At 40.2% G+C, this 23769-nt stretch overlaps 1 protein-coding gene across 8 annotated transcripts in view; it reads left to right on the top strand.

Moving 5' to 3' along the window:
* atp8a1 (ATPase phospholipid transporting 8A1) overlaps positions 1 to 23769 on the top strand; it is a 101392-nt gene that overhangs the window by 36881 nt on the left and 40742 nt on the right. For 4 of the 8 annotated variants that reach the window (XM_041943531.1, XM_041943532.1, XM_041943535.1 and 1 more), the window contains 14 exons: positions 65 to 176; positions 514 to 679; positions 1037 to 1042; positions 3663 to 3790; positions 5167 to 5244; positions 5365 to 5453; positions 9587 to 9631; positions 12933 to 13005; positions 16884 to 16989; positions 18681 to 18763; positions 20060 to 20109; positions 20452 to 20521; positions 21436 to 21520; positions 22901 to 23040. In XM_041943531.1, coding sequence (XP_041799465.1) covers positions 65 to 176; positions 514 to 679; positions 1037 to 1042; positions 3663 to 3790; positions 5167 to 5244; positions 5365 to 5453; positions 9587 to 9631; positions 12933 to 13005; positions 16884 to 16989; positions 18681 to 18763; positions 20060 to 20109; positions 20452 to 20521; positions 21436 to 21520; positions 22901 to 23040 — 1231 coding nt within the window. The remainder of the gene's footprint in view (positions 1 to 64; positions 177 to 513; positions 680 to 1036; positions 1043 to 3662; positions 3791 to 5166; positions 5245 to 5364; positions 5454 to 9586; positions 9632 to 12932; positions 13006 to 16883; positions 16990 to 18680; positions 18764 to 20059; positions 20110 to 20451; positions 20522 to 21435; positions 21521 to 22900; positions 23041 to 23769) is intronic. The other 4 variants (XM_041943533.1, XM_041943534.1, XM_041943536.1 and 1 more) reach the window with 3 other exon arrangements.

Below are 23769 nucleotides of genomic sequence, written 5' to 3'. Positions count from 1 at the left end.
GCTGACATGCAGCATCTTTGTTTGCAGTGATTTAGTCTTATATAACTGTTGTTTCTTACTACAGTACAGTACCACTGGGTCCAGACCAGATCCTACTGAGAGGAGCCCAGCTGAGGAACACTCAGTGGGTGCATGGTGTGGTGGTCTACACTGGACATGACACAAAGCTCATGCAGGTAAAACATCTTTGCAAAGTATATGGAGAATATGATTTGTAAAATGAAGTTAATCTAAGAAAAAGCTCAGTCTAGTCAACTGGCTCATACCTGTTATTACTTGTATTATGTATGTTATTACATATTTATATACAACCAAATCTGATCTTCCAACAAACAGAATACAGCATTTAAAACATGTCAGACTGTGTGTGGCCTCATGAATATCACCAAGCCTTATTATGTTTTATATTACATTTTAATCTTCAGACATTTCATGATCTTAAGCAACTTAGTTGTCGTTGGCCATACTTCTTCTTTTCTTTTTACCACAACTGTCTTGTCATGTGTTACCCAGAATTCCACTCGGCCTCCTCTGAAGCTGTCCAACGTGGAGCGGATCACCAACTTTCAGATCCTCGTGCTGTTTGGCTGCCTGCTGGCCATCTCTCTGGTCTGCTCCATTGGCCAAACCATCTGGAAGTACCAGTACGGCAATGATGCCTGGTACATGGATCTCAACTGTAAGAGTCCCAACAGCCCACGCTGCACCTCTTATTCCACATATTTTGTCTCACTTGTCCATATCAGCTTATTTCTTTGTCATTTTAAGTTCCTAAATGCTGGTATGTGTTGTGTCGTTTTTATGTTGCCTCAGTTAAACTATGTTTCGCATTACAAGTGAAATATGTGGCAATATGGGAATAAGTGAATTCCCTGTTAACTGAGAAAAGACAGTGACTGTGACATGCATAGATGTGTTGTGAATGAGTTTGAGTGAAAAAGAAATGGTTGAATATCACTGCGCTGCTGTACTTTTTTGTTCCTTTCTAATGTTCTGTTTGATTTTGTTGTTTTCTTTGTTGTCGTTTTTTTAACAGCTCCAGGTAACAACCATTTAAAAGCCTTGGCCATCCGTGAATGACCCTCCCTTACTAACCCCTTACTGAAGCTCTGCCTTTGCTAAGCAAATGAAGCCCCCTACCCTCGCCCCTATATGGTTGCCCTACTTTGTATGGGCCCATGCCATGGACAAGCACATACCAGGGATCCAACAATAGGTTTTTCCCCTCCAGCTCTCTTATACCTTCGTCTAGTTATTTTCAGTGCCTGATGCAAACAGTGTCTCACTTTTCCTCCATTTTTTTTTGTGCCACGTTAAACACTTTGCAGTTTCCAAGCTTCAGACCCTCATCTTACCCCCCCCCCCAGTTCTTTATGAGAAATGAATAGCAGCATTTACTTTGACTGCCAGGGAGATGATGCTGTACTCAGGAAGTTTTTCATAGCGGGAGGCTTATACGTGTTTATCGCTCAGGCACAACATGTGGTGCAACCCAAGGGGCAAGAGCTGACATTTTCTAAATGCCTCTGCCGCCTTCTTGTGTGGATTTTTCAAAGGACAGACAGAGAGGGGAGGGAGGGGGAGAGGCGAAAACCTGTTTAGTCTTTACATGTGTTTTCAAGCTATTATAGAAAATGACTCCTATTGCAGACATTAACACACCACAAAAAATAATGGCTGCTTAGTTTTTGTGACAGTTGGTCTGTTGTGATGAAGCTCTGAACCTGGTATGCAAAGTGATTATCGTGACACTCTGGCCATTACTCTGTACCCTGATAGGCCTGTGTAGGAGAGGTTGTGCCCTGGTCAATTCAAGCTTGCACTACGACTTACACTGCCCCTTTTTATAAGATTTTGCATTGGTTTCTATTGGTTTTCTAAGGGTTGCAGTATCGTCCTCAGTGGCATAAAAGCCCACATCTAAAAGACTATATCACACCGATGAGGGGAGTGTAAGTCATAAAGCAGGTGTCCATCTTGAGACTGATTGTACTTCCATAAGGAGTTGTTGAGACTTTGTCCAGTGCATATTATCCAACCTGTGACAAAAGAGAGAGGTGGGGAGACTGTCAAATCTTAAACATCCCATTTATCTACGTCACTATATTTTCCTAAATTATTGGAATTTCACTCACTTGCCAACATTTGGAAGTTAAGTCAGAGTCTGAGTCAGTGGTAGCCCACCACGCATCACACAAGCTCATATGTCACAGGGGCCTGTAATGCACGACCGCTGAGTAATTCATTTGACTTTGACCCGTTGCAGACTGCTGACACAGATCATCCCAGACATTAAGCCTATACATTGTGACAACTTTATGCAGATAGAGAGCAAAAATGGTCATTTATTATACATTCATGCCACCTGCTACAGTTAACTCAGCTAGCACAGTCAGTTGTTGTAGGTAGTTTTGCATTTATCGCCATATCAGAGAATTTATGCTGACTAGCTCTCTTAGTAAACTGCAGATGTCTTAACTGACAGTACTCGTGCTTTTAGCATAATGCAGAGGAGGTGTGATTTTCTCACACACCAAGTGAAAGAAAATTTCACTTGAAGCTGCAACAATTTACAGTCGAACTATAGTTTGAAATATCTTTATGCTGACCTGCTTAATGAAACATCGTTAGAACATCTTATGATCATGTTGCTATGACATTACAGTGACACATATTTAAGAAAATATATCAGGTCTACTTTTGCACTTGTGTGACTTGTGCATGTCCTGGTTTGCTTTGGTTTGATTTTTAATGACTCTCTACTGATCCAACACAGTGCCACTCTCTCATGTGATAACAGAAATCTTGCATAACATCACATAACATAACAAGCTGGCTATTAGAAATGAGTGGAATGAGGTGATGTAGTGATCATCATTAACATCCAAACTTCTTTGCTGGCATAATCCACCCCCTCTTTTCCACTAGTTATTGGTTGAGAATGTGCTATGGACTGAATTCTCCCTCCTTTGTCTTGAGAGCATCCAATACGTTTGTCTTCCTCCCCACTTCAGAAAAAGTATTCCCTCCTATATGTGTTGTTGTACCAGTAGCAGTAGCTTCCATTCTGCCATTTTCTTTGTGCCATCCAGTTTTTTTTTTTTGCAATTGTTCTGTCATGGGGAAGGGCTGTTCCTCTCAACCGCAATGCTAAGATCAAGGCTTGGGTTGAGGAAGGTAACATTTGCACCTCCTGCAGGCTGAGGAAAGGTAAATCACATCCCTCCTGTTTTCATGTTTGGTATCGGTGGGGTTACATGTTGATCATTGCGAAAATGTTTGGGGCTTTTGGGGGGACCAGCATCATTTTGCATAGTGCTTTGTGGAATCCATTGCCTGGATCATGCTGGATGCCAAGGCTGCTGCTGTGACACTAATGACATTTGAGATACTCCAGTCCCTGATCGCTACTTTGAATCTTTGGGACATTAAATTGGACTGTTAATCGGTTGAGTCGTAAGAGGATGAGGTTGGGTGGAAGAAATGGTTAATTCCAGCTAATGCACAACGTTAGCCTAAAACAGTCTCTTGATTGGGATAATGTTGATCATTGGCTGGAAGTAGCTTTGGGCATTTTCATTTAACTAAGTGACATTTGTGAACCAGCACTGATGAGTCTCCTGTGTATTACTTCCCTTTGTCCAACACTCGTCCCCTGATAGATGGCGGGGCGGCTAACTTTGGCCTCAACTTCCTCACCTTTATCATCCTGTTCAACAATCTGATCCCCATCAGTCTTTTGGTCACACTGGAGGTCATCAAGTTTATCCAAGCCTTTTTCATCAACTGGGTGAGTTAAAGCTGCAGCCTGCAGTTTATCTGAGATAAGCTTAACAGTTGTGACTTTAATGAAGAAAATTACATTAAATGTGTCTTTTACGTATGTATGTGCAAATTTTTCACATGTAGGTGCGGCAGGGTACATTTCACGCCTTATATTCTTGTAGGCTGTGAACAAAATAAGAATAAGAAAATGTTTGTAGTACAATTAGTCACTGCATAAACAAAGCAAGGTGGATGGTAACTGTTTCAACATAATGCACCATACTGCAGGCAAAGCTGCTATGATCTTTTTTTGTACTAACAATGGATTGAATGACTACTTGCATGGGAGTTGTTCATAATGATAAACTGAGAGAGAGAATTATGACCCAGCTCCTCCAAACTTCCTCAGCTTTGCAGAGCCTTTTAGCGTCTTTTCTTGTTGTTTTACAAGTTGCAACTTTGCTTTTTTGATTTACATGCACCACTCTTAGCAACTTCTTTCCAAATGAAGCAAGCAGCTGTTTTTTTGACACATAAATCCGACTTGAACTCCACTTTGAGCTACCTGCCCAACATCAAATGGAAGATAGTTAAATTTAGCGGCTAGCTTATCAGCATAATGAAACATCTAGTCGCTAAAGAGTCAGATAGTTCCCTCAGGAGCTGGTAGAGCTAAAAGGAGAGTGAATATTAAGGTTAAATTTGGCAGGTCGACACAAACAAGACTCCGTATGAATGCTAATGTTGCTCTGTGTCTGCTTTTGTGTGTAAAGAAGTCTCTGTTTGCTAACACATCCACCGTACCACCTTTATAAGGTGATAATATGTCAATGTTTTGCTTATAGCTAGGTGTGCTGCCCCCAAGAGGCTGAAACATCATTACCATACATTGAACAAATCACAATTAAAAGTTAAACGGTTTACAAAAAACGTGGTTAGCATCATGCACAGAATATTTTTGAGAAGACACAACATGTATGGAAATCTGTGAAGACCACCGCAAAGCTGAAACACATCTGAAACCTGACTGGCATGAAACATGGGAGTGAGCACCTAGAATATTGTGCTCTCACATCCTTAGCAAGTAGGTCAACCCCACCGAATATCTCAGCTGAGGAATCGTACTGTTTCTTTTGCCCGAAGTTATTCTCAGCCCCATTATTCATTAAATTTTAAATGAAAATCCTATCAAGGAATTTTTAGCAACATTTAGGGCAGTTCTCAGTTGGCATCTCTTCCCGCAGCCCCAGTTGGTTCAGTATATTCTTGAGGAAAAGAAGACTGAGAAGGGCCTGACTGAAGTGAAATGTTTTTTGTTTATTTTGTTTGTATTTTTTTTTCCTATTTTTGCTTTCACCATTGAAGTTTCATGACAACTTGTATTGTTATGGGTTCTTTTAGGACACCGATATGCTCTATGAGCCCACGAACACACCTGCAATGGCTCGCACCTCCAATCTGAATGAAGAATTAGGCCAGGTAAAAAGTTCAAATAATGCTTTATGTTATGCTAGCACTTACTTGAAAGATCTATCTCTATTTGGAATAAAATATACACTCCTGAAGTGACCGTCATTCTGTCTTCCTCCACCCATACAGGTGAAGTACATTTTCTCTGACAAGACGGGGACCCTGACCTGCAACGTGATGCAGTTCAAGAAGTGCACCATCGCTGGTGTTGCCTATGGGTATGTTCCGTTTCACTCTCCCTTTTTTTATGTTCCCTGCTGCCCCCCCCCTTGCATCCTGTACCGTTGCCTCCCCCATCACCATCGTTAAATGCCGAGTGTGCATCATAGTACATCTGGCGTTTCTCTCTCCTCCCTCGCCTTCTCATTAGCAGCTGCATCAGTGCTCCCCTCGACATAAACTATAAATAAAAGGCGGACAGACATTTGCAAGCAAAGGCACTTTACTCTCTCCTTCGCAGGCTTTCGTCCATCGTTTGTCATGTTGGAGGCATTTGTGGAAACTTCCTGTATGTTTCAGTATTTTCTCTTAAAAGTCTAGAGCTTGACAATCTTGACACGAGTTAAAAACAAGAATACTTAACATAGAGCATCCGCTTGTGAAGTTCACATGAATCGACTTTTTTGCTCAGTTCTACTAACGACTTATTCGTTTCAGTAGAAGAGGGCCGTTTTTTCCTGCGAATATACTCTCATTTCATTTTAGTGCATAGATAATTAGCCTCAGTGGATGCAAAACAAGTGGGAGAGCGGAGTATCTCTACAGAGCCAAAGCAAGTGCAGGCGTGACAGTACATGATTAATCCCATTAGGATTCAATTAATAGCATGATTGATGAAGTGCAAGCTGAAGGACAAAAGAGAGTGTGTTATCTGGAGTTCTCTGTACCAAAGCTCTCATTATGCTGTGATTGCTAGCCCAGCGAGGACACCGATAGCTTCTCATTGTCGATCCCTGGGTCAAGAATATAAAGTCACTTAAAGTGTGTGATTATGTACATGTTGATGATGTGATACCTCCAAGATCATTGCTGATATTTATTTTTTCTTGATGATTACTGCTGATTAAAGGCAGGGGTGTCATTTTTGGTATTAAGATGTTTTGGATGACAGAATGTCTTTTTCTTCTTTTGCCTTTTTTTAATGGTTATTTAATTGGGTCAAGCCTGCTGGTCGTCAGGGACAGACACTCCTCCCTGCAAAGACTGAAGCAAGGCAGTGGCCTTGTCTCCTTCATCCCAAGTAGAGATGTTTTTCCTTTGATTCTCAGAAATGAGGACTCCCTCTTATGCAACTGATAAATATGGATGAGTGTTCCATATCAGGAGTGAAAAAAGGCAGGTTCTAATGAGGCGAGTCTGTTTTGATGATGCTATCATTTGGCCCACTCTTCTCCTTCTTCTGGGCTCCCAAAATAAGAGTTTGGAGAGTTAGATTCAAAAACTGTTTATAGTACAGGTCATTGTTCTGTATTATTAATCCACTTGACAATCACGATGTTAACGTTAAGAATAATGTCATCCATTTAATCCTGCTTGGATTACTCTTCCTCCATAGAAGCAATAATTAGATTATTCATTTAAACACAAATTGGTTGCACAGCCGCTACTAAAACAATTTACCTGATTTTACAGCAGATGACATTATATTTAGTGTTGATAATCTATAAACATCGATTATGTCACTGTTTCTGATGTTGCAGATTATTAATGTGTTAGCAGGTATGTGCTGGGTATTGATTGTGGTTTTTCAGATGTAGTGTTTCCAGATTAGAGACACTGTTTCTGAACCTGAGTGTTGAATGTCATGATACTACCACCTGTTACCAATCAACCTGTTCACCTGTGGAATGTTCCAAATAGGTGTTTTTGGAGCGTTCCACAACTTTCCCAGTCTTTTGTTGCTCCTGTCCCAACTTGTTTGAAACTTGTTGCTGCATCAAAATCAGAATGAGCAGATATTTACAAAAATCAAGTTGATGAGGTCAAACATTAAATATATTGTCTTTGTACTCTTTTGTCAAAAAGGATTAGCAAATGATCACATTCTGTCTTATTTATTTTTTGCACAGCCTCCCAACTTTTTTTTAGAATTGGAGTGTGTAGTATATAAGCAGTATCTATAAATAAATTTAGTGATAGAAACACATGATGAATTCACTATTGTGAGATCTACCCAACATTACAACAGTTTGGCAAGCTTAAATCCGTTTTGCACATTGTTCTAAACAGTGAGAGTTTGATGACCGGTCCTTCCTTCCCATCTTTTTCATAGATGTCTCATGTCTCTGCTTCAACACTTATTTATTATATTCAGCTAATCTGATCTATTCCAGGAAGTATTAGTATATCTTATGCAAAAAGATTATTTAAGTAAAAACAGAGATAAAACCTTCCATATTTTAATAGAAACGAATGAAAATGCACATGTCTAGCACTTACTGTGTGGCATGAATTGTAATTTGGTGCTGGCACAGACAAAGCCCCCCTGACACTGCTGTCTGCATGTGTTCCTCACCACAAATTAAGTGGTGCTGTAATTAATAAAGCCAACCCCAAGGGTGTAGACATTAATTAATTCCACTGCATTGGAGTCCAAATCTCAAGGAGAGATACTGTTTAGGTTAGAAAGGCTCCCAGAATCCTCCTGAGTGTTATTAGTTTGGTGTAGAGTGAAAACGTGTTTTTTTTAGATGTACTCAAGTGACAAAGCGCAGAAAAATACGTTTTGATTTTATTTTTTGAATGGACCAAATTTGTGTTGGCGTTCTGTCTTTGTAAGTGTAACCCGTGGATCTGCACATTAGACACACTTACACGTACGTACATACCGTTCTTCTAATTCTGTACATTAGCCCATATGCAGAGAGATTGGTTTGCTGTTATTGCAGATAACCACAGTGTTGCTTCACTGAAGGTACAAGAGTGAACAGGCTCTCAGTATGAATCAAACAGAGTTCAAATCAAATGGAGAGTCGTAATGTTCAGCGGGGCATGTCGTCTCCTTGCAGTTAACAAAACCCTGCACTGCAGTTAGTCTGCCAGAACAGAGATGTCAAAATAATTTGGTGCCTCATTTTCGAGCACTGTGCTCTCTGACCACATTTAGCTTCAAACGTTGTTGTTTTCATTGCTACATCCATTGGTGGCCATGAACAGCACAAAGACATCTTAGTAAGATAAAATGATTCCCAAACATTCAAATTATCCCCTCAGTTTGCTTCTGGCTTTTTTGGTTTTGATTTTTTTTTCCCCCCTCTCACGTAATTCGTTTCAATTTCTTCTAAAACGTTTTGGCTCACAGCCTGCAGTGTGATATCTTTAATGTGTCATAACCCAGGCTGTATTGGATTACTTTTCAGTATCAAATTTGTTTAGTATATTTTCTAAGCGAAGACTGATCCAAACATTTTGTGCACTTTATATTTTCTTGTCCACTTTACAGTGCATCTGCTGAGACATTAAGTCAAATAAAATAAATAAATGTAATGCTAACTGACATGATTTTTATTGTCACATTTCAGGTTTTACTATAGTAGGTTTATTAAAAATCTACATGCTATTACTTGAGTGATACATGTATTTGTAAAAATGACTTTCTAATGAATCTCACATGTATTTCATACCACACACACACCTAAATTGAATTTATACAGCATCTTGGTTTGTCATGTCTGGCACTAATATCAGGAATCTGAATACATACGTTTCAGCTTGTTAATATTAGCTTCATAATGAATGCTTTTCCATATATGAAATTTTAAGGAACAATAACAGAAAAGTGATGAACACATTCTAGCACTTAATAAGTGAGTAACTTGTACCTTTAATGTTTTAATAATTTAATCTACTGAGGAAACAGTAGTGACTAGTGAAGTAAACATGTGCGAGTGGGTCAGTTTACTAAAGTGTGTGCTATTAAAGATGTTATATGTGTATTTATTTGATCCAAAAATGTGTAAAATGAAAAGTTGTGTACGATTAAACAAACAAGATATAATGTGTTTATTAGTGAGCTGTAGAGGTGTGGGTGGGTAGATTTAGATACATTTGAGAGAGCCAGGCTAGCTGTTTCTCTCTCTTCCCTCCAGTCTTTGTGCTAAGCTAAACTTATCTATATTCAGGGTACAGGCATGACAGTACCAAGTATAAATGATTAGAGTGCCTGCTATACTCACTGCTGTCAACCTAACCCCAGCACCTCAGCTACAGTCCTTCCCGGCATCTGACCTCTCATACTCCAATGCCTGCCAACTCATAAACAAACCCATCTTTAATCCAATCCCGGCGCCTGTACAGTCACAGAACATGTTAACAACAGACTTTGTCAACAAGATAATTTCTTTTCCAACAGTCACGTCCCTGAGGCTGAGGAGGGTAGTTTTGCAGAGGACGACTGGTAAGATGACTGGTGTGAGATGGAGGTGGTAATGTTTTTCGCTCTTCGCTTCTGTGATGTATTAGTGCTGCCTTGCCTTGTGGAAATTGTGACTTTGAACACGGTACCTCAATGTATGTCTGTTGTTGTTTCTTTTCCTTTGTTCAGTACTCTTGGGATGTGTTGTATGTGACTGTGGCTCTTGATTCACTGTGTATATCTGTTGATGTGAGAACAAATGTTCTAGTTAATGCTGCCAGTATTGTATTAGAACTATTATTGAATTTCATATGGTTACGTGGTGTGGCTTCCTAACAGGCACTTGTGCATTCAGCAGGTTTTAGAGACTGAGCCTTCCAGCATTTAATGTTTGTTGTGTTGAGGCTGAAGCTGTGCTGCACATTCTCCTTTTCTCCAGTTTCATCAAACTAGCTCTGGAGATGTTAGCTGCACTCCCACTTATTCTCTCTCTGTCTCTCTGTCTCTCTCACACGTACACTCACACAGTCACACAGTCTTTCTTCTGAGATCCATCTGCTACAGTGTTGAGATCTGCAGTAACAGCATGGGTGTGTCTCATCCATTTTGCATGGGGGATTGGGGCCTGTTTGTTAATGCCTATTATGCCAAAATATTGAATCTTGCTGCTTTAAAGGAAGCTGCCAGCTTCCATGAAAGCATGTGTCTTTTTGCTATCTTTTTCACACTGAAACAACTGAGTTGGAGGCTTTATCTGGACACAAAATAGGTTAGAGATACAGAAACAAGGGTGTGTTTTGCTGCTTGATGAAAACAAAGAACCAAAACCATGACTGAAACTTCATCTTATGGTTCTCTTCTAAATGGAGGTGAATTGAAGTCCAGGGTCGAACACTGTAAAAGTTAACTGCCATCGTGACGCAGGTCAGTTATAGATTTATTATTTTCCGGTCAGTAGCAGGACAGCGTGCCATGTCACAGGTTTGATCTGGAACCGTTCCCCGGCTATTGACTGTAAACAGCCAGCACCCTTGTTCCCATAGTGACAAGACCTCTGTGCGCTGGCAGATAATCAATAACTGACCGTTCTCCACGCCCAGCCCCATGCCTCAGAAATTTCATCAAGGCGATCGACGCGGCACACTACGTTACCGCTGCAGTAGAGAAAAGCATTAAAACAGGGCGTCCTTCCTGTACAAGAGTTAGAAACAGTCATAATGACCCCACAGATTTTCTGTCAAAGATGCTGTTGTATTTTCAGTCTTTGTTGCAGAATTTGTAATGTTTGTTTTTATGTCGCACATAAATTTACAAGGCTTTTTAAATGTAGCTTAGATACATACATGTAGTAATATGTCGCCTGGATGTAACCTACTGTAATCAGAGCAAGATAATATATATATTTTACAGAAAATGACACCAAACTTTATGCTTTGTAGTTGAAACATCTGCCCTCCTTAAAATGTGTTTGAAGTATTTATGTGGAGTGTTTAGGGATGCAGACGTTGTTTCCTCATTTGTCCCTGACATATTTTAATAAAGCCTGTGAGTGTGATGAATTTCCCTCACCTCCAGCACATCTACGTAGGCGTAGCACAATATCAACTCCAGCCGTGCTGTTGAATTACTTGGCTGTGTTTTCCCTATACTTCTTTCCTCCCAAACCTCTGTTTGCGGTGCAGTAGATGGGAGTATTGCAGGCTGGCTGGCAGCTCTGGCTCTTAGGGATCCGAACAGTGTATCCTGTGGGATTAGAAAGACTTATGTTTGCTAATGGCAGCCTCAGTAACATTTCTATCAAGCCCCAGTGCCACGGACAAAGCTGCTGTCTACCTGATCTATAGAACTCTATTTATCACAGAATCATGAATCGATTCCCGCTGGACAGCCAGCGAGCAGCTGGTGGCTACATGTTAAATCACTGCCCTAAGCCACTGTTAGGGGGATAAAAACCGAAAAGGTCCTCTCTGCAATCCAAAATCTGTTTTTCCCAATTCAGCATGATTGTTTGCTGTCAATGAACGATTTCTTTTTTTTTTTCTTTTGCTTTATTCCTTATGGACTGCAAGACATTGATTTATTTTGCATCATGCCACTAACAAAAAGCATTTCTGGTGTGAATGTTAGAGACTAATTGTATTTCCAGTAATTTATCAGGGTTTGGCTTTGATTGGTGTATGAGTAATATGGTCTTTTTAGCAGCCAGAAATTCAGCCTGCTGTGTCCCTGTAAGCAGTTCCTCTTGCATTGTTTAATTTCTAAAGCAAAGGGGAACACCATTTATTATTTACGGAAGTGACTGAAGTGAATATAATATATGAAGGGGAAAATGAATAAGTGAAGGAGTGTGTATTCGTCATACATTGTGAAATAATAATGTCCCATTTCAGGACATCGCTTTCTCAAAGGATGATCTGCTTCTGCCAGCAAGGACAGAATCCCAAACAGTCACACTGTACATCACATTACTGAAGCCCAGGGGACCTTCATTTGCATTCTGTCTGCATTGCGGCTCATACTTTCCTCAACAAATGTCAATACTGTTGGCATGTAGCACAGGCTGTGTCAGTGCCAGTTTGAGACCTGTTTTGTGGTGCCAGTCTCTACGCACATTAGTTTTATCTAAGGCTGAAGTGATCGGTCGATTAATTAATGAGTTGGTCAGCAGAAAATTAATTGGCAGCTATATTCTGGCATTTTTCAAGCAAAAATGCCAAACATTCACTGGTTCCAGCCTCTCAAATGTGAACACTTGATGCTTTTTTTGGTGATATATAATAGCAAACTAAATATGTTTGGGTTTTCTGTTCAGAAAAAACAAACAATTTGAATAAGTACAGCTTGAGAATATAATCAGCAGACTAATCTACAGTGATTGTAATCGTTAGTTGCAGCCCTAGTTTTATCTTAATGTTGTGGCAAGAGTACTGTGTGCCATTGCCTGATTTTAAAACCACATTCAAACAAGCCTGCCAGGCTGCACAGTGCTTGACAATTCATCAGAGAGTATTTGTTTTAAGTGTAATGGGAAATCGTAGCATTTTCTATCCAAGAGCTCCAATAGGCTTCCTTTTTGCTGTTGGCACATGATATACGCTCTTGTCATGCTTATTATCGTATCTGGAAAGCAGTCAGATGCTAGTAGAAAGTTGCACTTTTATGTACTGTTGTTGTCAAAATAATCTTTGATCATTATTCAGATTCATTATTTGTTCTTTACTGGTCTAGTCAACTGTCACGACAACATGTTCTAGTTGGCCATCCTGTTCTAGTGCCATTCAGTAGTGCTATCAAGTATTCCAGTGTGTTCTGTTGTCTTGACTTCTTCGTCTCTTCTTTCCAGCCACAGCACACACTCATCAGACGAGGCGGGATTTAATGACCCGAGCTTACTGGAAAACCTCCAGAGTAATCACGTAAGTAATGTCAAGGTTCCCCGCCGCCCGCCTGCAGTGACGGCTGCTGTTTAGGACAAAATCAAGAAGGGTTTTGAATCTAATTGTGTGTGGTTGTATAATGTCTTTTTTGACTTTTTAAGTGGACCTTGGTGACACGTTAGACTTGCGTTGTCTTGTATGCTGTGTCTTAGAAAAATGGTGAAAAGGCTGTGACCTCGAGCAAGACGTCATGTTTTGACAGAAACAGACTTAATTCTATTTAATATCAGTTTGATTAAAATCCTGCTGACAGTAGATTACTGTTTTTTATAGGACATTGTAAACACAGGCAGGCAAACAACCTAATTAGCTTATCCTGACGGAATGAAGACGTTCTTATTTGCTTATCCACTGCGGGGAACTGTGCTGCTGTACAGTGATTGCATTAGTGTGAACTTCTGAATGTGATGAAAGCCCAAAACATTACATAAGAAAATCACAGATTTGGCACTTGTGCCTTTGTCTCAAAATATGGACTCTGACACGCACTGTATAGGCATCACAGGACTTTAGAGGAAGCATAAGGGCCACCTGTAGTAATGAAACTGGTGAAAACTGTGATTGATTGGTTGTTTGAGTCTCTCAGCTGCAGAGCCGTGTGGGGGAGGCACAGTGTCACATCTAATTACATACAGAAGCACTGCCCAGGGAAAATAGTAATCCCACTGTGATGTTTGCTTTGTTATGACAGCAGAATCTCTCCACACATTGAGTTTGTCTGGGATCTGCTTTACTTTCATATTGATAGCCCCGCACCCTCTGCTAATTATAGTGCACAACCAACCGCTGTGTAGAAACCACAGTCCTTCTCTAAATCTCTGCTAATGATTCTGCTTATGATTTATCTATCGTGTTGTTGTTGCACTAATGTTTTGTTGATGGTGGATGGCTTAATATTGTTGCACTTTTTGAGTCATAGTTTTTCCTCCTAATATCTTCTATTTTTTTAAGTCACCTTCTGTTATATGACAAGACTGCTGCCATGACGGTGTTGTATTTTGGTTTTTTTTTAAATTTTATCTAGGTTAACTTCAATGCCATTCAAACAATATTTAGACATTTAGGGACACATGTTGATATTTTTTTTGCCAAGAGTTAGATGATAAGATTGATGCCACTCTCATGTTTCTACTAAATACAAAGTTAAAGCCAGCAGCCACTTAGCTTAGCATAAACACTAAAACAGGAGGAAACAGCTAGCCTGACTTTTACCACAAGTAACAAAATAAACCTTCCAGCACCTCTAAAGCTCCATTATTGACAAGTTATGTCTTGTTTATTGTAATTTTTACACTGAAATAAAAATGACTTGTTGTTTTATGAGGGGTAATTTCTAATGTGTAATGTGACCGACTTGCTGGAGTGTCCACCGGTTGCCCGGCAATCTTAAAGTGATGACAAGCCTAGAGGAAGTCACGAAGTAACTGCCCTGTAAAACCATGGGTTCTATTAACCTTCGGTTTTGTATTAATTAGACAAAGGTGCTGGTATGTGTAGTATGCTAGCAGTTTTTTCTGTTTCCAGTCTTTGTGCTAAGCTAAGCTACCTAGCTGCTGGCCATATTTACTACGGACATAAGGGTGGTGTTGATCTCTAAGTCTGAGCACGAAAAGGAATAAATTCCAACTATAATGAATCTCCGAGAGAAATGCTAATCTTGTCATGATTATCTCCAACCTTAAAGACATCATTTCAAACATTATCAAACCATCCTCCTCTCACTTGTTTGACACGTAGATGATAAATGACACAATACATTTGATTTAACACCTTTTGGTCTCACAGTTCAAACACTTTGTCCTCATGACCACCAGGATGCTTCTTATTTAAATAGTACTCATCCTTATCATTAACAACACTTTTGCGTCGCTGCAGGCTGCTTGTAGGAGTAGTGTTGATACAGTGCTGAGGAGGATGGCAGACTAGAGGAGAGGGGAATTAACAGTGCTGACAAAAATAAACATCCCCTCTGGTGCTTTTAATGTTCTCTTGAGTCACTGGACATGTTCTCCGCCCGCAGAGTTTCAGCAGCCTTCGTGGGTGTTTGTTCGCTTGCTGGCTCGTCCGGGCTCTCTGCTTCATGTTCTCTTGACCCTTCAACTTTTTCCACACTGGCCACGTCTGAAGTGATGAGTGTCCGTCACTGTTGCCGTGACACAGATTGCCACAGGAGTCAGTGAGGGTGATCGCTGGCAGCACATTATTAGCTGTCACATCCAATTGTGCCATGCACTCTCTGCCGAGGTTACTACCAGCCTGGCTAGTGAACACACACATTTGTATTTCTGTGCTTGTGAGGGCCCTCATTGACATAATGGATTCCTTAGGCCATAACCCTAACCTTAAAGGCATAGTTTGACAATTTTGGAAAAGCATTTACTAGTTTTTGTGGCAAAAGTTAGGTGAGATGATTGATGCAACTCTCACAGTCTGTTCAATATGAAGCTGGGTCAGGAGAGGGTTATCTTACCTTAGCATAAAGGAAGCAGAGGGAAATTATTAGATTAGATTAGATCAGACCTTATTGATCTCACAATGGAGAAATTCACTAACAATGGAGAAATTCACTAAATGAAGTAACATGAAATGACTAATCTGGCCATGTGTGAGTTAAAAAATCAAAATGTCAGCACTTCTAAAGCTAACTACATTTTTCTAAGAAAACCTCAAAAACTCAACTGGCTCCTCGCAAAGAGAGAAACGTAAGAGCAAACACATGCACAACACACACATACATGCACAACACACACATACGCACACACTGGCATGTCCCTCAGAGGATACCTGTCAACCCAGACCAGATTAGCATGCTGCTGGGAGGCAGAGGGGGCTCTCACAGCCACCTGGACTGTAATAGACTCTGTGTTTTTTCATTTACAAGAGCCCCTTTGATTTGCCCTCTAGCCTTCATTCATTTGCCCCTTTGTTCCCTGTTAGAGATCTCTCATCAGAGTTGCCATGGCCAACAGAAAGAGCAAATTTGATAATACTGTGTGGGGTGTGTGTGTGTACACAGCTTTTTGTTTGAGAAGGGAAGAGAAAAGAGGATGTTTTTGAGTAATAAGCGTCAACAAGGCATAGAATGGCACGTATTTGTTACATCTGCTGTAGGTTCTCTGTGTTACCATAGATTTTCATTATCATTGGTTGCCTGTAATGTTGGTGAACCCATAATGTGAGCTTATTCTGCTATCGATCTCATTTTCAACAACCATTAGCAGCCCGATTACTGTTTGCTGTATGAATCAGGCCTGGCGTAGCCCTGGAGGTAGCCGATATCTCTGCCTCACTGACTAGAAACTGGTGGTCCTGCAGCCTCAGACAGGAGCCCCAGCAGATGCCTGTCCGAGTCTACCCCTTGGCTAGTTAGTCATACGTTTGCCCTCATTAAAGCGAAATGCCCTCAGTATATAGGTTAGGCCTTTTTCCATTAACCGAAGCAAGTTTATATTACATGCACATGCATGAGTAAATGTCTGTCAGCAGCTGGCGAGTTTTGAGGGATCCTCCTGGCTTGTTTCCAGCAGTCATTTGTGAATACTGGAACCACATGTGTTTTTGACACAGACAAACCGGAAGGTGACTTCGAACAACAATATGTTGAGTAACTGGCTATTTAGACAGACTTCTAGTTTTGGAGAAAATTTGTTTTAGGACTGTAGTAAATAAGCATGTCTTTACTGGAATCTCCACATTGACATTCACTCCTGTCTGTCTGTCAAACAGTGCACTCTCTGTCACTGCTCTCTCTTCCTACAGTGTCATCAAGGTCTTTCTAGTTGTTTTGTTTCTGTTTTGTTGTGACATGTTCTGCTCAAGAACATTTAAAGTCAAAGTGCCCTTTCCACTTCCTGTAGCCCACAGCTGCTGTCATCCAGGAGTTCATGACCATGATGGCCATCTGTCACACTGCAGTCCCTGAGCGCACGGATGGAAAAATCACCTACCAGGCTGCATCTCCAGGTAGATAACATCTTCATGAACACAGCGAGTGGAAGCTTCTGAATATACAGTATACAGTATGCTGCCCTGGTTCTACCCCAGTGTATGATGCGTGTGTATGCATTATAATTTGGTAATGTTATTGTTGCCCCTGGTGTTGTCTAGTGCCCGGGGGCTCAAAAGACAAAAACAAAAAACCTGAATGAACTCAGATGGTAAACAGGATGGCAAGCAGAAACTGTTTCTTTCGTTGCCTATAGCTGGAGCTCAGTGGCCCGTTTATTTGCTATTTTTCTGTTTCTTTTCTGATGGTAGCAAGTTAAACTGAAATTGCACGTCCACAAATTGCAAGTCCTCAGTTGCTGGTGCTGCAGCTCTGCAGATCTGGGTGATGCTGTCTGTACTTGCTTCCAGGTGCTTTCCATCAATGATGCTGTGTCCTTGATTTATTTTAGTTTTTTGTTGAGATATTTAATTTTCCATCTAGCGACCTCTGTGTGTTAGCGAATGGAACACATCACCACAGCCTCCAGGTAGCAGTATTTCATAAAGACATTTATGTAATCATCAGCGCAGGAGAGAGCCAGGAATCATATTAGAAATAAAATATCTTGTTTACAGAATACATGGTGTGTGTCACTTCTGATTCTTGGAGCCTCACTTTGATCCCCAGTCTATCACATTCGCAGTGGTGATGAGACACCTGCCAATCAAGAAAACATGCCCTTGAATGTGATTCTCTCCACAAAATCACAGCCTTTAGAGGAGTTGAAATTAACTTCTGAGACTGTGTTGCCTTTGCATTGTACCGGAATGGCTGCAGCTTAAAGCATTTGCATATTGGCTTCACCACTTAGACACAATGGTTGCCCCTAGCAGCACTGTGTAAATGTCCTGAAAATAAAGGACCATCCTAACAAACTCTGAAAATGTCACTATGCTTGAAGGCACAAATGTGTTATCCAACTGTAAACAAAGAAGTAGCTCTCATGAGAGGAATTAAAAACAAGAATTTGAAGCTTCCATCATTGATTGCCAAATTGATTGACAGGCCTTTCATATATATGGACACAAGACTGCAGTTAAATGACAGGAGAAAATTTATCCTGATGCTTTCGACTACATCATTAATGTTAGTAAGAACAGAAGTAAAACAGACCTATAATCAGTTCAGGAAAGAAACAATAAATGCTTTCCCATCTCTCTTTGTGATGAAAAGCTACCGATCTGGCTTTTAATGAACACATATTGATTGACTAAAAGGGCTCTATAATGGTGTACAAAGCATTGCTGCTGCTTTTCATCTTACATTTTGCTCTTGATAAGAGGGATGACTTTTTTGCCTGATTGCTTAGAACAATCATGGTCTTCTGGAGCTTTGGGGTTTGATGCAGAGCGGGGATTGGCTGCCAAGAGAAGCGTAGTTAAGTGAACTGTAAAGAACAAGCAGAGAGCTTTTTCTCGCCCTGCAGCATCCTCATGCAAGCTGTAGCATCGGCTATACCTGGTCCACAGCTTTCAGCCACTGTTTGTGAAAATGTGTCGAGATGAACTAGTTTTATGTACCAAATGCGAACGATGTTCTAATCGTAAATGTCAGGTTCAAATGCCTGATTATCTTCAGACGGCACTGTGTCTGCCAGCAGTCTGTGCACTTGTACTGGTGTTTGTGTGTTTATCTGTAACAATGTGGGTTTCTGTTTGCTTTCAAGATGAAGGAGCTCTGGTGAGAGCAGCACGAAACCTGGGCTTTGTGTTTTCTGGCAGAACCCCAGACAGTGTCATTGTTGAAATGGTAAGAGGGAACAGACAAGTTCAATGAAAGGCATGCAAGCTATTGTACTGATGCATGGATCAACTTTATCTTCAATATGACCACCATGATGATCTGGAATGACCTCAGACAAGAAAAAAAGACTGACAAACTGTGTGCTCACACTGTGATGTATGTATGATACTAATGACAAGTATATCAGCTAAATCCAAGTGGTGAAGTGTAATACATTTACATGTAATACATGTAATACATGTACAGTCATTAATGAATTAGACAGATCGTCCTTTCTTCACCAGGTCATAAGCTGTAGAATATTGCACTGTTTCTCATGTCACTGCAGACATAAAAGAAAAATGTGATTGTGTGTTGAGGAGAGACAAGGCAATCTGAGTTCTGACCTTTTATGTTTATTTATTAAAGGAATAGTTTGACATTTTGCAAAACGCACTTATTTGCTCTCGTGTCTGTACATTAACTATTAAGCTACAACCAGCAGCTAGTTAGTTTAGCTTAGCATGAAGGCTGGAAACAAACTTGAACTAGCTTGCTCTGTCCAAAGCTAAAATAACAAGCTTGCTGTTTCCTTGTTATGCCTGTTAACCATTGCTGTAACCACGGTGCACACACCACTTATTTTCTCCATGAAGTTGTAGAGTCTCTACAATCTGTTGAAAATCTGTATGCAGTAACTCAAAGTGATTAATATATTTTTTTACATTTTGCTTAGATGTTTCAGAACAGACCTTGAGCAAAAACTAATATGTGTAATGAAAGGAGAGCTCTGCCTTTTGTATCCACATGAGCCACAGTAATGGAAAACAACAAACATCACATTGGCTGTGATTGTATCCTGAGCCGTGTGTGTGCACTCCAAAGCTCAGGTCACCCAGCCTGTTGTTCCCTTAATTAACCTAACCTGATGATTGCACTCAAAGAGGCTGAGGCAGAAAGGCCAGAACCATTTTCAAATCTTTTTTTCTTCTGCAGAGGACATCTTGTCTCCAGGATGTTAGTCCAATTTCTTAACCTTTTATTAGGCCCTCTAAAGCTCTCAGCATCTATTTAATCACTCCGTCTTGTACCTAGCGCTCTCTACAATTAAGGAAGTTAATTGAATTTTACCTTGTTATTCTCCCTCCATCAGCTTAGTGCAGACAACTGATAAACACATTTAAAGTGCAATTAAGGCTGTTTTCAGTAGGGTGGCAGGGTTGTCGTGTGCTACTTAAGATAAGTTGTCTCAGAAGGAGACTGCCATTCAGATGTGTCCTTTTGGAGTATTGCATTTGAACTTGTCTGTCTCATTGGATTTAGCTTGGAACAGAGGAGAAGTATGAACTACTTCATGTGCTGGAATTCACAAGGTAATTATTAGTCATTTTGGTGCAACTGCTATATACTTTAATATCTCATCCATACTGCCCATAGTGTACATAAATTATTGTATGTGCTGTGTGAACCTCAAAAGAATTGCATGATATTGAATTTCATCATCTTCCTTTCACCCTTGTGATTTGTACTAATTAATTGTGTGACCTAGGTGTGATATCTTGTTACCTCCCTGTTTGATTTCCAATTTCAGCAGACATATGCTGCCTGAAATGGTACTCGATAATTTGCTGTAACACCTTGTAATGCGATGTCTCTCACCTGCTTTCTCTCCTTACCCTACCTTCCTTTCTCTCTCTTGCCATTTTCTCTCCCAGCGCGAGGAAGAGGATGTCAGTCATCATGCGCACCCCATCTGGGAAGATCCGCCTCTACTGCAAAGGAGCCGTGAGTGCCTGTCTCTCTCCATGGCAACGCATGACAGCCCATCACCATCACCGCCACACACACAAGTGTCGAACGCCCTCCTCTCCTTATTGCCTCTCGCTCTTGTCAGGAAATCTTTACAACGAGCAGCAGCATAAAGCGAGATCACCATATTTCACCACGGGTATCTCTGCAAAATAGAGGTTATGCAGACATCATGTACCAGCACACATACTACGACTCTCTACAACACTCAACATTGTACATTCAAAGAAATCAAATTTTTCGATGCAGTTTTAACGACTCAGGAACATGTTGCTCTTTATTCTGCCATAAAATAAAATCAAGTAGTTTGAAGGGATTGCCATGTGCATAGTTAGCCTAGTCAGGCTTAGCAAAGCATGAGGTTAGTAGAAATTTTACACAGTGAGATTTATTATCCAATGTGGGCTTTTTATTCAGTTAGTCTTTTTGTTAATAAGGATACAAAACAAGTATACCAACCGAATATTTTTCCATCGTATTTTTTTTATTTTCGTTCAGCAATATGTTTTTTTTATGATAACATCAACCAGGACACTGGCTAAATGCATGAAAGAGTAATCAGCTGCTTTAGTGCTTATGTTTTATTTTAGCCTGATGCTAAACTCTTAAATGATGTGATTGTTTTCTATGTTATTAGAACACATTTCTCACAGAGTTATTTATTCTTTATAGGATCCAGGTACATTAGTCATGTATTCATTAATTTAAGCGAATGATTATTTCGGTACAAAAAGCTTGAGGGCCATTGGGTAGGTCTAAGTAGAAAGAGAGTGTAACATAAAGGCCTTGATCCAACCTGTGGGCACCAGTCGCCCAGTAGCCCAAGTCCAGGATGTTCCTTCCTTTCCTCTCTGGGTGTCGATAACCAATGAGTGTTTGTTTTCCTTCAGGACACAGTGATCTATGACCGTCTGGCAGACAGCTCTAGGTACAAAGAGATCACATTGAAGCACCTGGAACAGTTTGCCACTGAGGGTGAGTGGATGAACATCGCCCCCTGTCTGCCAAAAGTAAAACATCTTTTAGGTGGCTTCTGATGTATGTGCTCCCCTCATTTCTTTATGGTCACTGTCACCAATTGATCATCAGTGGCAGTAGAAGTAGTTTACTTTTACTAGGAACTCGTCCTCACACATTACTTGACGAACAGTAAATCCTGATATGAGAATGCAGAAGTGGTGTTAACCTGAGGCAGTGGAGCTGAAAGAAACTGCATCAGAGACGCTCCTTTTTGTTCTGTGTTCATACTGCCCCCTTGTGAGACATCAGCCAAATGATGTCATTGGGAATATTTGATGTAGGCTAAATATAGCATTCAGGACAGATTGTGAAGATCTCTAGTCACTGTGATTTGGAGAGGATTGAATAAGATGTAACTTCCTTCATCTTTCTGACAAGAAGAATTAACTATTAATAACTACGTATTTATCTTTCTTAAATGTTATTTGTATTGAACAGAGAATCTATAATTAGGCTTATTTCTATTCAGATATTTGGACTTCTAACATATTTATGTTCACAGGAACTACAAACACAATTACTCAAACAGTAAATAGACATTATGGACAGCTAGTTTCCATCTATTATCTCTGGCCAGATGTTAAGCAGACACCCTTTAGATAGTGTAAAATACCATATAATTTTAAAATGATACACACGACATAATAAATATGCAAAAGACGGTAAAGCAAAATCTACCAACAAATAACACCACAGTATAACACATGGTGGTTGGCTACCATCCATGCTGTCATGTTCTGCATGGCAAACACCTGTTTAGTTGTTTCTTTAAAAAAAAAAAATTGTATTTGATTTTTTGCATCCAAATACAATGTCATCCTTGCATAAAAACAGAAACCAACAACATGGAAGTATAGTTATAGTAATTATAAAACAAAAATAAAAATAATAATGATAATAAAATAAAACAGCTTATGGGTCCTTTCATTCATTCCTTCATAAATGCAAACCATCAAGTCTGTCAAATTATCATTCAGTCAGTGGTATCATCTTCCTCCTTGTACCAAAACCATTTCTCCGTTTTCTTTTCAAATTGTTCCTCCCGCATTTTCAAAACTGTTTAGTTTTTTCAATAGGTCAAGACTGGTCAGAAATGTATAGAAATGCTTAAGAAATAATTGAATGATTTAAGTTATTGCTTCTCATGTATGCGTATTCATTCAGCTATAAAGTGAGAAGGTCGCTGACAGTTGCACTGAACAGATCCGTCAGAATGGTGCGCTTAACATCTACTAGAAGGCTCGATGTATTCAACAAATGATGTCTTTTAAATGAAAAATGGAGAGAAATGATAACATTTGACCCAGGTGATGTGATGCTGTTTTTCTCCTCCAGGGCTGCGCACTCTGTGCTTTGCGGTGGCAGACGTCAGTGAGTCGTCCTATCAGCAGTGGCTGGAGATCCAACACAGAGCCTCCACCTCCCTGCAGAACAGAGCCCTAAAACTGGAGGAAAGCTACGAACTCATAGAGAAGGTTTGCTAAGTGAAAAACTGACATGTTTGTGTGGTATCAGCTCCAGATGCCATGACTACCTGTTGTGTTCTCTGAACTTTTCATTTATTTTGACTGGTAGTTCTTCCATCAGACTTTTCATAATGGAATGCAGTGAACTTGGCAAGTGACAGGCAATTTTTCTTCTTCTGCTTACATCATTACATTTTTTTTCATAGATTTCTGTACGTTTGCAGAAAAAATCAGACTCAAGGCCTCCTGTGCAACTAATGGGGGCAGTGTAATCACACCTGGGCATGTGAAAAAGTTCCAAATTGTGTGTTTGTATGAGATATTCAAGGTTACACCAGCAGGTAGATTTGGTTTCCTGTGAGGTGGGTCTACGTGTGGAAGCACTTGTCAAACACAGGAAGCCACAGTTATAAATCAACCACTTGGCATGTTCTTCACTGCTGCTCCTGGCTGCCCAAAACAAATGGGGGCAATCAATCATGAAATAAACATAAAAGCTTTCAGAGAGGGAAACGTAATGTGCATTGCTTAATGGGCAGAGTGTGGCACAGATGCTGCCAGGGTTTGGGGTTCATTGCTCCTCGGGGCCACCCATATGTACTGTAGACATGCAGTAATGCCACATGGGGGCACAATAGAGTCGCAGTGAAATATAAAAGATGGAAACATTCCAACACTGTGAAATCATCTAAAGTTATTCCATCACGCCTTCTCTCAAACAAATGGCTCAAGTGTGAT

The sequence above is a fragment of the Chelmon rostratus genome, chromosome 9 (assembly GCF_017976325.1).
Source record: "Chelmon rostratus isolate fCheRos1 chromosome 9, fCheRos1.pri, whole genome shotgun sequence".
NCBI lineage: Eukaryota > Metazoa > Chordata > Actinopteri > Chaetodontiformes > Chaetodontidae > Chelmon > Chelmon rostratus.
The sequence above is the reverse complement of the archived record's forward strand: the minus strand, read 5'-3'. Positions and strand labels throughout refer to the sequence as shown.